The sequence below is a fragment of the Mycteria americana genome, chromosome 2 (genome assembly GCF_035582795.1).
Source record: "Mycteria americana isolate JAX WOST 10 ecotype Jacksonville Zoo and Gardens chromosome 2, USCA_MyAme_1.0, whole genome shotgun sequence".
Taxonomy (NCBI): domain Eukaryota; kingdom Metazoa; phylum Chordata; class Aves; order Ciconiiformes; family Ciconiidae; genus Mycteria; species Mycteria americana.
The window spans coordinates 5,921,188-5,936,784 of NC_134366.1; the positions used below are offsets into that span (position 1 = coordinate 5,921,188).

Sequence of the window (15,597 nt, forward strand, 5' to 3'; positions counted from 1 at the left end):
ATTTTGACAGAGGCAGGGCAGAAAAAAATGTACGAGCCTCAGAGACATGGGGTGCCGCCCTCAGCCCTCCAAGAGCGCTAGTAAAATGGCATGGCGGCGGGTAGGCGGCGAGGGGTTGTGTGAGGGGTGAGGAAGCCCGGGAAGGGAGGTGGGGGGGCTGCCCCCGTTATCCCGCTCCGGGGTGGCCTCGGACGGAGCTCAGCCCCACCGTGCCTCCACTCCGCCCCCGGGCCGGCTCCCCCGCCCGGCCGCCTCACCCTTCCCGCCCACACGGTCGCTCAGCAACGGCGGAGCGGCCGGGCTGCGGCGGAGGCCGAGGGGCCGGCCGGGGCGACCCCAGCGCCGGGCTTAGCATGGCTGAGCGCAGCCTCTCCGCCGGCACTCAGGTAACGCAGCGGGGCTGGGCCGCACGGGCACATACACCCCTCTGCACAGGCACACAGCCCCTGCAAACAGCCTCACACACAGGCACACCCCTGCCCACAGGCACACACCGACACACAGACAGGCACACAGCCCGGCACACAGCCCCTGCAAACAGCCTCACACACATGCACACCCCTGTGCACAGGCACACACAGACACACAGACAGACACACAGCCCCCTGCAAACAGCCTCACACACATGCACACCCCTGTGCACAGGCACACACAGACAGACACACAGACAGACACACAGCCCCTGCAAACAGCCTCACACACATGCACACCCCTGCGCACAGGCACACACAGACACACAGACAGACACACAGCCCCCTGCAAACAGCCTCACACACATGCACACCCCTGTGCACAGGCACACACAGACACACAGACAGACACACAGCCCCCTGCAAACAGCCTCACACACATGCACACCCCTGCGCACAGGCACACACAGACACACAGACAGACACACAGCCCCTGCAAACAGCCTCACACACATGCACACCCCTGCGCACAGGCACACACAGACACACAGACAGACACACAGCCCCTGCAAACAGCCTCACACACATGCACACCCCTGTGCACAGGCACACACAGACACACAGACACACAGACAGACACACAGCCCCCTGCAAACAGCCTCACACACATGCACACCCCTGTGCACAGGCACACCCCCCCTACCTGCACCCTGGGACACACAAACACACCCTGCACAAAGCCTGGCACAGACACATATACCCTGTACACACACACCCCTGCGTAAACCGTGGCACACGCACATGCTGTGTGCACACAGAGAAGCGTGTCCACCACCATCACCTCCACGTACAGCCAGCACAGACACACCGTCTGCGTGCGTGCACAACCTTGTGTACACACACGTACACATGCGCATACTTGCATACGTGCCTCCACACCTCAGTGTTCACATGCACACACACAGCGTGTCCCCTTTTGGGGTCCTTCCTGGGTACCTTTCCCAGCCCTTTTCCCCCACTTTTCATCCTCGGTTCGCTAATTCCAGCCGTTTGCATGCGCCCTCGAGTCTCGCCCTGGGGTGTCCTCTGATCCTGTCTCAGGCCATAAGCACTAACATCCTCATTTTCTTTCCTCAGGACATCTCCCACTTGCTGGCTAGCACCTTTGAGGACCTGTACACTGGAGATGTTAACGGCGTGGACGTGGAGAGAAACTGGATCGAGTCCCGAGGAGCAGACGATGTTTATCATGAGACTTTTATGGAAGAGTTACAGAAGGTACAAGTCAAAACCAAGTCAGAGTTTAGAGCTCTGTTCAGCTTTCATTGCTACTTCGTAATTTCTAGATCTTCCGTAAAATAAAATAAAAAGGCAGGGAGGGATCCTAGAACTGACATTTTAATGGAAATTTACTTGAGCAGTTTCCCACAGAACCTTTCATATAAATTAATATTCACCACATGCTCCTTCATGATATTCTCAGCTCTGAACAGCTTTTCCGACAGAGTAAAATCAGTATCCCTTTAAATGCCTATTCTACTGGCTGATAACTTCTCCCTGTAACTGCTGGTCAGTGTACTAGACTTTATCTTGCAATAAAGTATTCTCATGTGCTGCATTTTGAAACCAGATGCTGCAAATATTATTTATATATGCTTGCCTTAGTGGTGTGCTATGACATGTAATCCATTAGCATTTGCAACACTGTTTGGGAATCTTGGATGAAATCAACAGTAGAAATGCAAAATACTTGTATTAATCATTGCTCTGATAGCTATTGTCAGTGTATAAAAGTAGAGGCTATTGCTGGATGACTTTGAGCAACAGGTATTTTTTCTATTTTGTGTCATCATATCCTCTTCAAAGGTTATGAGACATGAAAAATCTAAAGTTTTGTATGTCTTTTGAATCATGTATGAATATATTGGTGGACATAGTATGTTCTGAGTAATAAATGGGAGTACTTCTGCTTGGGTAAGGTTCATTTCAACTGACAGTACATGCCTGTAACATGTATGTAACATAGCCTGTAACTAGCCACCCAAGGCTTTCTATATCATCAGAAAAAGGAAAAAAAAAACACCAAACCAGGCACTTTTAGGGCACAATCCATGTGATCCATTTTAGGTAGCAACTTTGGCATGGGGTGGGATCATATCCTGTTCCAGTGACAGTGGAAGGATCCCAGAATGGGCAGGACAGGAGGAAGCGTCTCATTTTAGCTGAGATGCATCCTACCCTTTCTATTTAAAAAATTAAATGGAACTATTTAATTCTATTAAATGAATTATTTAATTCTATTAAATGAGCCAAAAAATTAAACCTTGTTACATAAAAGTTCTACAGAAAGCTCAGTTAAGCTACAGATACTGTTGAGACCAATCACTTTCTTTTGGTGTTGGTCTTGTATGTCTCTGTGCCTCTGCTATATTCTCTCTTTAACTTACATTGATACCTCTTTGAGGCAGGATTTTTCTTTTTGAGTTGTGCTTGTAAAGCACTTACCACACTGGGCAGAGTCATCCAAAATATGTCAGGAGAAGTGAAGTATCACTATTGGGATATTTTGAAGTTTTAGAAATCTTCCTAGTAACTAGGAGGGAGCATTAACTTTAAATTTAATCCTACCTTCTAGGCAAAATACAGTGCTACTGTCCCACAGAAGGTAAAAAACAGACATTTCTCTTGTCCTGAGAGAGTGTCCTCATCTTTCACACATTTTTCTTGGGTAGTGCTTCTTACCCAGTGCAAGTTAAATGATAGGAATGACGGCATTTTAGCAGGCCAGTTTATGCTTGTAAAGTAATGATGTTTTACCAGGCTGTCTCTATTTACCTCTCAAAGGCAAATAGAAAACATTTACCTGCAAGGAGGTCTTTAATAATTTGTGAAAGCTCAAATCAGACTAATTTCTCTACATTCACCCATGCCCGTGACAGCTTCTTGCTGAATATAAGTGCCGATTGACAGAAGCTGACAGAGTAGAAGTGAACATCATTCAGGCCCAGGACCAAGCAAAAGCTGAAGAAGAAAGAGCCCTAAACATGCTGAAGGCAGATGCGGGGGAAGATTTCCACAAAATGGGATTGCCATCAGGTGAGGATTCTGGAAATACTGTCTCTCCCCAGTACATGCTTATGGTACCTGGAAATCAATGCAACATTTGTCTGAATCACTGGTAGGACTGACAGTGGACTCGGTGAGCTTTTAGTTTGGTTTTACATCAATAGAGCAACTTTGAAGGATTTTTGTGCAGAGATTCAAGTAGAGTAACACCTGTTTAACACTGTAAGAAACTAAACAACCAGGTCATTTTCAAGCTATTAATTTTGCAATTAATGGCTTACCACCTAGCTTTATTACAAACATACACACCTTGATATATAGCAGCAATGAACAAAGGTTAAATAAGGGGCTAAGCTTTTGCATTTATTTAATTGTTCTTTTGTTTTGTTTTGTTTTACTGTTGCAGTGGCATCTTCTTTTAGGTGGATTGTGGATAATGAACTTCTCAGAAAAAATCATTTAACCTGCCCTGATGATTACATCACTGATAAATTACCTGTTACTAGAGCACCAAAAGGTAACTTTTAAAGCAGAGAATAATTTAGGCTTTTTAGAACACTGTAAGAATTGAAGCATTGGAGGATGTAGCAGATCTGAGTATATTTTTATAGTTTTCTGCCAAAGCAGAAGGGACTCTAGTATTACAAGCATAAAATTCCACTATAGGGACATTGTCAAAATAAAATTCATAAATTAAAAATTCTCTTCCTCTGGAATTAATGGATTATTGAGTTTAAATGTGCTTAAATATGAAATTTAATGGTGGTTGCACATTTGTTTACAGTTCTTTACATCTGACACAAAAACTATATTAATTATAACTGCTCTGCCTCTATGCAATTTCATTAGCACAAAGCTGCAACTACATCTTGTATACAGAGAAGAGAAGTGGTTACATTAAAGTAAAAACTATTTTCAGTGCAATGAAATTGTATTCTTTATGTTGGGTTTAAAATTTTCCAGTTCTGGAAATATATCAGTTTAATTTGCAAATGAATATCAGTAAGAAAAATCTTTTGGACAATAACAAGACTTCTTTACTTCTTTTACTCATGTGTGAGCCAAGGTAAAGGTTTTAGTATCATTAAAATGAAATTTTTCAGTCAAGTCAAAACGAACATTTCAGAGTAATCAATTTAGTTACAAATTCCAAGATTCGGGGGTGGGGGGTGTGTCCATTGTTATTCCAAACAAAGCCAAAAATCTAACATCTCAGAGTTTCCTCTGAGGTGGCAATTTTGTTGTCTAACTATAGGAACATGGGACTAGATGATACATCCTGTTTATGTTAGTTTTCTGACTGTCGTAAGTCCATCATATAGATGTTTTTGTAAACCGAACAAGACATTTTAAATCCCACTCACTTGTAAGATTAACATAGCTTTCTGAGAGTAATATAATTTTATTTGTGTATAGCTTGTTTAATTAGTATTTCTAAAAGCTTTCTTATTGAAGCACTATGCTTCATTGTGCAAAATAAACTATAAATGCAAATGAATTCCAGAGAATTTAAAGTGTATTTTTACCATCAAAAAGACTAAAATAAATTAATATACCTATGCATAGAATAAACACTTATAATTCATGCTTTTCTCTTATAGAATTATATTTTTCTTTGAATTGCAGGAAAATCACAACCTGGCTACATCAGAGAGACATTTAGTTTTAAACAGCATGTTTCTTCAGGCTCACAGGACCAGATGCCTGCAGGGACTGCACATCTACAGAAAATATCTGGTAGTCTGCCAAATGTGTCTTTATGCACATTAACTCTGCCTTCAACTCCACACTCTAGCCACCAGACTAAAAAGACAAGTAAGGTACATTTTACAGATTTATTTGTTCTAGTCTGTCAGAACTGTAGGGCCGATTGCTGTTCCTGTAACAAAGGGTGAATATCAGTGCATTGTTGGTTTGGCTCCAGTACTTGTTTTATTTGATCTGTTAAGAAAAGAGAAATACAATATTTCTATATGCATTTTCGATGCTGTATAGCTTTAATTAGACATGTACAGATACCTTTCAGATACCTTTTTCATCATCCTCACAACTGCCGTGTTTAATTTTGTACCACGATCTCTTTGTTTTTCAAAGAAAACTAATGCCTCACAGAAGCTAGCCTGGAAAGATAGTAAGTGCAAAGCACAGGGAGAAAGTGAGTGTGCTTACCTTGCCAAACTTGAGAAAAGGCAGAATTACTTGAAGAACCCCCGCTTTTTCCCACCAAATGCTCTTCATGGAGGCAAATCTCTTGTCATTTCTCAAGAAAAGGTGGAACAAATGATAGCCAGAAGAAAAGCAGAAGATAATAAAGGGTATGCAGTATATACAGTTTCTTGATTCTGAGCTGGAGCACACAGAGAGCTCCACTGTAGAATTACTGTGGATTTACATGTAGATATTTTGAGCTAAATGTCTGTATAGTCTCTTAGGAAACGAAGTATGTCTGTATGACATTTTGTTTTTGCTAAGGGATACCTTTTGCAATTTCTCATTTTATCAGTATTTAAAGAACTAGGCAGTAAGATAATGTCTCCTTTTTTTTATCTTTCAGTGATACCTCATTTGTTCCTGTGTTTCTTGCCAATCCACCTACTGTTTTGTTTTCTGATTATGAAGTTGGCCAGGTTTATGAGGTGAGAACTTACTTCTTTGTAGAGAGTTAATTCTACCATTGAGAAGCATTATGCCCTGCCATGATTACATATTTCACCAAATCTTTTGGCTTTCTGCAGTTTAACAAAAGTCTGAGTTTCTTCTTTATATTGAATTAATGACCCTTTAGCTTCCTTAGAGATACTCTTTCACACGTGCCACTGACACGCTAACTAATGAAAACTAAAATGGACCCTTTTCAGTCTCCGCTTCGTTTTGGTAGTATCTGATTCAGCCTTTATTGAATAAACAGATTTTTAGGCTGCTCGTGATAATAAATTAGTTACTACTAGTAGAGTACTAGGGAACTGCAAACATTATAACGAGTGGTGATAAATACAATGGGGTGTTTTATTTTCTTTTTAAATGAAGATGACTATAGAGCTGCAGAACATCACTTCAACATGTCATCATGTAAGACTTATCCCCCCCACTACTTCAGCATTTGCCATTGGGCCAGGTAAGGGTTCTTTTTGCTGCCTTTAAGATGTTAACACATAAGAGATCTAATTTATCTGCTTGAACAAAGATTTTTCAGAGACATTCTGTTTGGTTCTGCTATCCATAGTGCTCAGTTCTTTAGAAACTGAAGGTTGACTTATGTCTCTAGGACCATTCACATGCAACTCATAAGCAGATTCAAATGGTCTAATGAGGAATTCAAGAAGACTAACTAACATTAAAGTGTTTGAAGTTAGATTGAAATGTATCCATGGAATACCTAGATTGAGTCTTATCCAAAATTCATCTAGGAACAGATGTAGTTTCAACTGAAATCATTAAGGAGAGAGAGCAAGAAATAACATACTTCAGTTGCAGCAAGGAAGATTAGGTTAGAGGAGAGTTAAGAAAAACATCTTTCCTATAGTAGAATAGCCAGGCACTGGGATAGATTGCCTAAGGAGATTGTGGTATTTGAGTCACAACATTGCAGGAATATTTAGAAGTAAGATGCCCCCATGTAAACCTTGTTGTCTTGTGGCAGAGGAAGACTGGGTAACATCTCTGGGTTTCTCCTCACCCTGTTTTCTGTAGTTATGAGAAGCATATTTCAGACAAAAAATCTTCTTTGAGTTCAGTGGAAGATATGCACATACACAGATTACACTGGCAGGCCTTTTGTGGTCATTTGTTTTTATCAGCTTGACTGAGGCAATAAATGGGGAGAGTTCACAGGCACCTTTCCAGAGAGAGATGTGATTATAAATACGTATGCCAACTTTGGGAGGTTTTAATTTTTTTAATTCCCTGCATTTTTTTTTCCAAGGAAAATTTCCAGGAAAGGGAGGACTGATTGCTCCTGGGATGACATGCCAGTACAGAGTCCAATTTATTCCTGAATATCTAGGAGATTATGAAGATTGTATATTAGTGGAGACTCAAGTATCAGAACCTCTTCTGATCCCGATCCAAGCTAAAAGACCACCTCCAGTATTAACATGTTAGTAATGTCCAACTCTTAAGTTTCTCTAAAGTTAAATGGACTTGGTTTTTTATTTCATTTGACTATCTCCAACTTTATGTCACAAAACAAATGCAGACAAACTTGGCAGTGCATTTTCTACATTTTGATATCTATCTCATTTTCACTCATAATAGATTTATTAGTTATTAAAATGTAATCCTGCCAAATTTTTTCCTCAATTATTTGTTCTTGCCACATCAAGCTCATTTTTTTTCACTGTATTAGAGGAGTGAGCAGGAGCCACTTTTCTAGGTTTGTGTCTTGTCGATTCCTGAACTACTAACTGTAACTACCCATCCTAAATATTGAGGAACTACGATTTAGTTATAAATATTTGATGCTATTAATATTCATGGAATGTTACATTAATTATATATGGATATAACATCTGCAGGATTCACCTCTCAGATATCTAGCCTCAACTGTAACAACCAGGATTACTTTTGCAGAAACTTGCTTTGATATTTTTGTAAATTCACCTTTCCTGTTATACTGAGCTTTTTTAAAAATCATCTTACTTTTTGTCATCATTCAATGGAGTCTTTAAGTAGGAAGCACCAACAAAACGTAAGATGAATGTAGAAATATGCGCCCCATACTGTGCAACTTTCAAATGGAAACAATTTAAGGCTTTTAAGGATCGCCGCACCTAGCGTATTCATATGCAGTAATGTTGTCTTTAACAAGTTATTTAAGAACTGGCTTTGCTAGCTGCTAGCCTTCACTGTCTGAGTAGTCTGATTTTCTGTGTTACTCATTGCAGTGCCTCACATTATAGACTGTGGTTCCTGCCTTGTTGGAGGAATAAAAGTAACGATGATTTTGTGCAGAAATGAAGGATTTAGCACTGGGAAGTTCTGTATAATGCCAAAGAAAGCCTGGCCACCTCCTAATTTCAGGGTGAGTGATTAGAAGGGAAATACTGGACATGGTATGGTATAGATGCCCCGACATGAAGACCTTTAACCTTTAATCATGGTATATTAGCACAGAAGTCATAAGGCCTTGCTAGGGCCATCTATATTGTTCCATTCCCTCAAGGATTCACATTTATCCTCGAGCCCAGTCTCCCTGGATGTCCCTACCTACTCCTTGTGCTCTGGCTTGCCTCTGGAAGAAGTTGTCTTGTTCAGTGGTGAGTTAAACTCAGGCATAGATCAGGGAAAGGACAACTGGCTTGAACTTTAATCTTACCCTTAAAGCAAATAGAAATGCAATCAGTTCTAGCTAATTTGCTCCCCTTCCCCACCAGAGATACCACTTACTGACCTTGCTGCACCTGTAGACCCTAGCAGTCCACTGCAGTACTGCTCTGTCTTTAGCTTTCCATCACAAAACAGGGTCTAAGTGATAGAGACAAAGAAGATAAGATGTGCCTGGTAGATTGGCATTTTATGTGCTGGAGAAAAGGCTAATGGGACTGCTGATTTGCCAGGTTGTCCCTCCTGAAACGCTTTACAGTTCCAACTCAAAGTGAGTTGTAAGCATGGAGAAACAGACAGAACTTGTATGCTCCAGCATAGCTGTTCTGTGAACATGAATATTAGGGCTCCTGACACTATTGTTTTTCTTTGGAGGCAGCACCTTCCCTCCTGCTTTCACTAAAGTAATTATAAAGCATGGAGCATTTCTTCTAATTAGGCCATATACATAAGCTGCATACTTTTGAGATGTGTGAAAAAAATTACAGTAAGAGGTAGAACAATGTTGTTGTAGTATACTGCCTGTTTTAGGTAACCCTGTACTTTAAGAACAACCTGATCAATTTAATTTATTAATCTTTCTTTTTTTCCTTCTTTTTTAATGATTTAGGCTGTTGCCACTGTTGGTTTTGTGATACAAGACCCTTTTTGGATCCATCCTGCTGTTTTTGAGCTAGCTCCAGGGCAGAGTACAACAGTAGAGGTTAGTACCAACTGCTGTAGGAAGTATTTGTACTTTACCAGATACATTAGCAAACAAGATCATTTTAGAAGATCTTGGCTGGACCTTGCGAATTTGGGTTTGTGTGAGCAAAAATGCTCAAATCCTTCTGTGCAATTATGCTGGAAGAATTGCAATTGTGAGTCTTACTGGAGAGTCTTTCATTGCAACTTCCAAGTCTTGCTTAGCCACTCAAAGACCAGTCAGATTTTCCCCACACAAAGAATCCTGTTAGAGAAAACAGGAATCTGAGAACACAGGAGTCTTTATTTCACTCCAGCTGGGGCATCAGGTCCAAGAATCATTTCCTCTCTGAGCTTCCTTGGAAAAAAAGGATATTTTGGGAAAAAAATTATTCATTGTAGAGCAGCAGGTACAGATCCTTCACTTATGCTGTGCTCTTTCCTGAAAAAGATCCTGCAGTAGCTGTGCATTACTGCTTGCTACCACTGCTTTCTCTGATGTGGGCCACGTTTTATTATAGCATCACTATGGGGAGAGGAAGAGTGATATGGAGAGTATGGCTAGCCTCCAGCTCTTCCTTTCTCCAGTACCTCCTGGCTGTTGATAAGAGGAATGAGTCAGGCAGGTGTGGATGAAGGAGAAACGTTTCTCCTCCTTTATGTCTCCCCAGGTGCATTGCTTCAGCAGGGCCAGGCACATGTGGGAGAGAAAGAGGAGATGGATTTAGCATGGGTTGGGTTTGCAGGTGGTAATGGATAAGAGGTAGAATAACCGTGATGCACATTATACAGCCAAAGGTTTTGGCCCCTGAACCATTTGTGTTGAGGTGGAGCTTGGGGAAGGCACACAGCAGCTCACACTGTTGTAGCTTGACAGGCAGCGGTGGCGTTGCTCAGTAAGTGACTGAGGGCAGATTCGATTCTGAGGGTGCAATTCATACAACTAACCCAGTAGACTGCCCACATCTCCAGTGACTACAAAGGCAGCCCCTGGTGACCATCCACATACACACATGTAAGTTTTGTGACCCAGAAAACACCTATTTCTTTCTGGTCTGTATTAACGGAATGTGACACTGTCTGCTTCTTGCAAATGTAAGGTTTAATTACTAATCCCTAGAACTATCCTTTAGTCAACATTTACGAACTGAAATTTAGTACTTCCTGGAGAGAAATCAGTTACAGACATTGCTGTTCCACTTCTCTCTTTCAGGTAGTGTTTTTCCCTTCTTTTCCAGAAGTCTCACAGCAAACATACACCATTGTTTGTGACAATTGCCAAGTCAATGATGTTACAGTCACAGGTTTGTTTCTAACACTTTTCAGAGATCATGTTTCTAACACTATAGATATTCAAATAATGTGGGTGGTGGTTGATGGCTTGAAGTGATGGTAAGATTTTATGTCACTGAATTAAGCAAATACTTTGTCCGCTGATGGTGTTAAATGTGAAGCATTTTTATTATTAATATTATTACTACTCCATCCCAGTGCATGAAATACAGGGGATCAGAAAGCACTGAGCTCTTAACCTACTGTAGCCAAAACTCCAAATGTAAGATGTCATCAAGTAGCAGAAAAGAACACCTGTAGTCAGGTGCAATTAATTTCTTAGGCTTTTGTATCAATAAGATAACATGACAAACTATAAAACATCAGCTTTAACAGGGCAGAAATACCTTTGGATGGGAAGCAAATTTGGGGCACATCTTGGATTTGGGTGTTCAGGGGAGATAGGCAGTCTTTGGATAAGCTAATGAAACCAGTTGAAATTCTTGTAGATGTTAGTGCTTGTCATGTAATGTGAGTGCTATAACATTAGGCTTGACTTGCAGTCTATTTAATCACTTTATTACAAGTATTTCCTTTGGAAATTTTTTAATAGTGTGTTTGCTGCTTATTTTTATTTTGATATACTGCTCAAAACATCTGGGAGCCACATTATCAACCATTGCAAACATTCTGCTCACTTCAGTGAAACGATGCTGATGTCAGGGAGCTGAGGTTGTGGCCCTGAAATCCAAATCTGTTAAATTCATGAAGAGAAGATCTCTATTGATACATGTTGATGAACAAAGAACATCAGGAAAATACTGTAGAATTAACACATTGGAGTTCTGAAATTTGAGGAAACACCAGATATAATCAGTAATGGCCATTGCTGGCATTTGCTGTTAATAAGTAATATGAACAATGTTAATAGCCAGATGGTAAACAGTAATACCTACTTATTTCTTCAAGGGCTTGGACAGCTGATAGCTCTGGAGCTTTTGTTTGTCACGGGTGGAGAAAGCAAACCTGAACCTGGTGAAGTTACTGATGTAACAGCACAGCATCTCATACGATTTGACCCTCAAAACCCACACACCACCGAGGAGAAGAAATTGGTTATAAGAAACTCTACGTACGTAGCTACTATTAATAGAGTAATGCTCTGCATTCCAAACATACTGGTAGGGATCTCATTTGTGATACCATGCTCTCTCAAGATGGAGAAACCTTCATGCACTTGATAAAATTTGTGCAGAAGCCTTGCTTCTTTTTGCTCCCTTGTTTAGTAATTAAGGTTCAAGGATATGCTTGTAAGAGCAGGAACATTATATATAGATCAAACATTATGGCAACCCTTAGCCATGCCATTTCATTCATACACTGCCAAGGTCAATATATTTGCCTCAGTATAGATAAATCTACAACTGCAAAAGATTAATAAATATGGATGGTTGCAGGAAATATTTAACAGGGTCATCCACATGGGATTTATCTAACTTTACATGTCTACAATGTATACTTGTGCAACTGAGCTAAGCACCCTATACTCTTTTCCTTTCATAGTGCAGGGAAATAGATGCTTTTAAGGATGCAATTCTGACTGTAGACATCTCCCACAGAACAAGACATAATGTATCCTGGACTCCACTGGATCTCCACTGATTAAAACAGGAGCCCAACGTAACCAGCTCGTATTAAAACTTTCCAATGATTCCTACTACTGAGTCCTAATAGATTTAAATATAAACTCTATTTGAAGTCAAGGAATATGTCCCTATGTGCAATTACATTGTACTGAACATAGTGGAATCCTGATTTTGATCAAAATCAGTTGGACAATAATAGAAGTACACTAATGTGCATGACTGCAGTAGAGGCTGCAGACCATCAAAGCAGTGAGGAGGTCAGTGCTGGTTTTAGATACATTCATGTAATTGCTATTTGCTACAGTGAATTTCTGGAAGTTTGTTTTGTGGCCTGGAAACCACACGTGCATAATGCCAGAACAGAATGCTGTTTGGGTATAGAAAGTGTGATTCAGTGAACTGGATACTGTAAACTGACAAAGGATGTGACTATGCTAATTTCCACATTTTCTCTGTGTTATAATCATGACAGCAGTCCCTGCACACCTGGTGTCAGCATTTGTATGAAACAAAGCTGGACAGGCTGAGACTGAACTCCACAGAAGCAGAAGAGAGAAAACTTTCTACTGCTATAGAAAGTGATACAAGAAATTGTACATGTTCAGTTTTATGTCATTGATACACACTTTCAAATTCCAGTGTCCTTCCTCCCCTTAGTAAGGCAAAGTTTTTGAGGTCAGTATGAACAAGATTTTAAAACCCATGAACACATTCCATGGAATACACTTCTGCTGAAGCAACCCAGTTAAGCAACCTTTTCTGGATTACAAAGAATGTTGCAGAGCCATTGCTATAATCTTAGCTGGAGCCCATGTGTTTCTTGATATGTTAAAGACCACAGCTTGCACTTGGATCAAATTCAGGATGTTGTGTAGATCATCAGCAGTGATCCAATGCAAACATACTGATACCAGCAGGAGTTGTCCTGTTGATCTCAGATTCTTGAAAGAAGAATTGTAGAGTTCCCTAAAAGTTGCATTACATGAAAAGTTAAGTAAGGCAAGAAAGTGTTAACATATCTTGCACATTTATATAATTTACTTTCATATATTAGCATGTTCTTTGTACAATTTATATACTCTGACTCTGTGCTGCCTCATCAGCTTTGTAGCTCACAAAGACTGGTAAGTGTAACCCCTGTAATTTTTAAGGAGAGAAATTCCCTACATGGAAAAAGGCACTGAAAATTTTCTCCCAATATTTTGCTCAAAAATATCTGATTTTTTTAATCATAGCTCTTTGTTGTTTATTGATCTCTTTGCAGCCACATAGAACTTCCTTTCTACTGGCAGATAATGAAGCCTAATCTGAAACCATTAATACCAGAAGAAATTGCAGACTTCATGAAGCTCAAATACAATCGAGACACAGAGTCAGCCTTCTCCCTAAATCCTGAGCAGGGAGTTTTGCTTCCCCATGCTGATCATGAGTTTATTCTCACTTACACTCCACAGGAGGTATGGCTCATGAATCCTTCCTATCTACAAACTCCAGCTGTGTATTTTTATGCAAGTCATAAAATCCTTGCTGTGCAGCTTTCTGAATTAAATTTAATTAGCTGGTACTATGCTCTGATAAACAGTGTTCAAAATGTAGAAAGTTACTAAAAGAAAACATGTTTTGACTGCAAACTATGAGACAGTTTCTGATCTCATGTCTTTTTTGATACTGATTGGACACAATTAATTTTACACTGAAACTGTGGACACATCCTCATAGCCGCAGCTGTGCTGGCTGGTAAAGTTACCACTCTCACATTACCAGCTCCTCCACGATCTCCTGACCCTTCCCATCTGCTGAGTGAGCTGCTTTGGGGATGTGCCCCATACCTACTGCAGCCTAAACAAGTTTGATTAGCAAACAGTGATTATTTAAACTGTTTCCAACGATAGCTTTCTTGGGCTGAAATGGGTCCTGTGAACAGCTGTATGGTAAATTAAGGGGGTAGTAGTAGCCTTTGGCAGAGAAATGATGGTACGCAGCTGTGGGTAAAGAGGGGTGCAATGATGTTTGAATGCAGCTGTACCAGTGACTGTTGTCTTAGTTTCTGCTCTGCTGTCCGTGTAAATAAGGAGCATGAGCTCACTGTATTTAAAGAAACTTGATCCAAAGTAAGCCCAAGAGTGGGAATATCCTATGCTGTAGTGATTGACAGACATAGCAATACCTCAAATAAGTACGGAAGAGAAACTACCTGGGTTTTTAAAATACTTTAATTAGTTAAAAGAAAAATATATGAATGATGTTTTAAAGATTTTAATTTGTTAACAAAAATATATTGAATTAACATATACACTTAAATTAATATCCCTCTACAAACAAATGAATCTTTCTCAAAGCCCTTCAAATTTAAGGCCTGCTTCTGTGTTTCCTTTTTTTTTCCCCGTTAGAATATACTCTTTTCCCACGACAGAAAAGCACTGTTTCTTACTCAAAATCAGATTGATGGTCAATTAAGCAAATACCCTGGAGCAGTTAGAAGAAACTTTAAGTTAGTACAGCAGTACTGATCTTAATTTGGGGAGCCTTTGCAGATGCTTGTGTGTAGTATGCAATATACTAGGGAAATAATAACAGGCATGTCAAAAATGAGTATTTTTCTTGGAACCATACACCATGAGATCAGAATCTGGCTTAATATTTTGCAGTCAAACATGTTTTCTTTTAGTAACTCTAAAGTTTCAATATTGTTTATCAGAGCTTAGTACTCCGATGATGATTGTTCATCCTTTAAATGTAAACCACTTTTTCATTTTTTTTTTAATCCTCAACATAACTGATTACTTGACATTAAAATTCTCTCCTTCTTCATGTGTGTAGCTGAAGAATTATCACAGTGTGATTCAGATGGTACTGAGGGACATCCCAGAATCACCTTGGTAAGCTGAGAAACAGTATTTCCCGGTAAGATGTGTAGCCACATTTTAGCTATGCTATTACATTAAGTTACTGGGATTCTTCATCTTTCTGGTGATGATGGACTGACAATTATAAAGGATTTTATCTGCACAACTAATAGTGATACAAAGAGCGTCTCTGTGAGCTTCCCTCAGGTCTGAACACATTCCTTAGCCCTAGCTAAGGCTGCACCTCTCTTGGGAAAACATAATACTATCATTTTGTCTGTTCATTTCCCAGCTTTCTGCTGAGATTTCCAACAGGTTTTCCTGTTATTACTGTTTGTCACAGCAGTCTAT

The 15,597-nt window shown here is 40.1% G+C and overlaps 1 protein-coding gene across 1 annotated transcript in view; it reads left to right on the top strand.

Annotated features, from left to right (window-relative positions):
• The first annotated feature begins 353 nt into the window (after positions 1-353).
• The window catches only part of DLEC1 (DLEC1 cilia and flagella associated protein), a 42,043-nt gene continuing 26,799 nt past the window's right edge, over positions 354-15,597 (top strand). The window contains exons 1-15 of the mRNA XM_075492298.1: positions 354-386; positions 1,548-1,688; positions 3,350-3,506; positions 3,883-3,993; positions 5,103-5,296; positions 5,571-5,791; positions 6,031-6,112; positions 6,504-6,591; positions 7,399-7,572; positions 8,360-8,496; positions 9,409-9,501; positions 10,696-10,786; positions 11,724-11,886; positions 13,665-13,857; positions 15,221-15,279. Of these exons, the coding sequence (XP_075348413.1) occupies positions 354-386; positions 1,548-1,688; positions 3,350-3,506; positions 3,883-3,993; positions 5,103-5,296; positions 5,571-5,791; positions 6,031-6,112; positions 6,504-6,591; positions 7,399-7,572; positions 8,360-8,496; positions 9,409-9,501; positions 10,696-10,786; positions 11,724-11,886; positions 13,665-13,857; positions 15,221-15,279 (1,937 nt within the window). The remainder of the gene's footprint in view (positions 387-1,547; positions 1,689-3,349; positions 3,507-3,882; positions 3,994-5,102; positions 5,297-5,570; positions 5,792-6,030; positions 6,113-6,503; positions 6,592-7,398; positions 7,573-8,359; positions 8,497-9,408; positions 9,502-10,695; positions 10,787-11,723; positions 11,887-13,664; positions 13,858-15,220; positions 15,280-15,597) is intronic.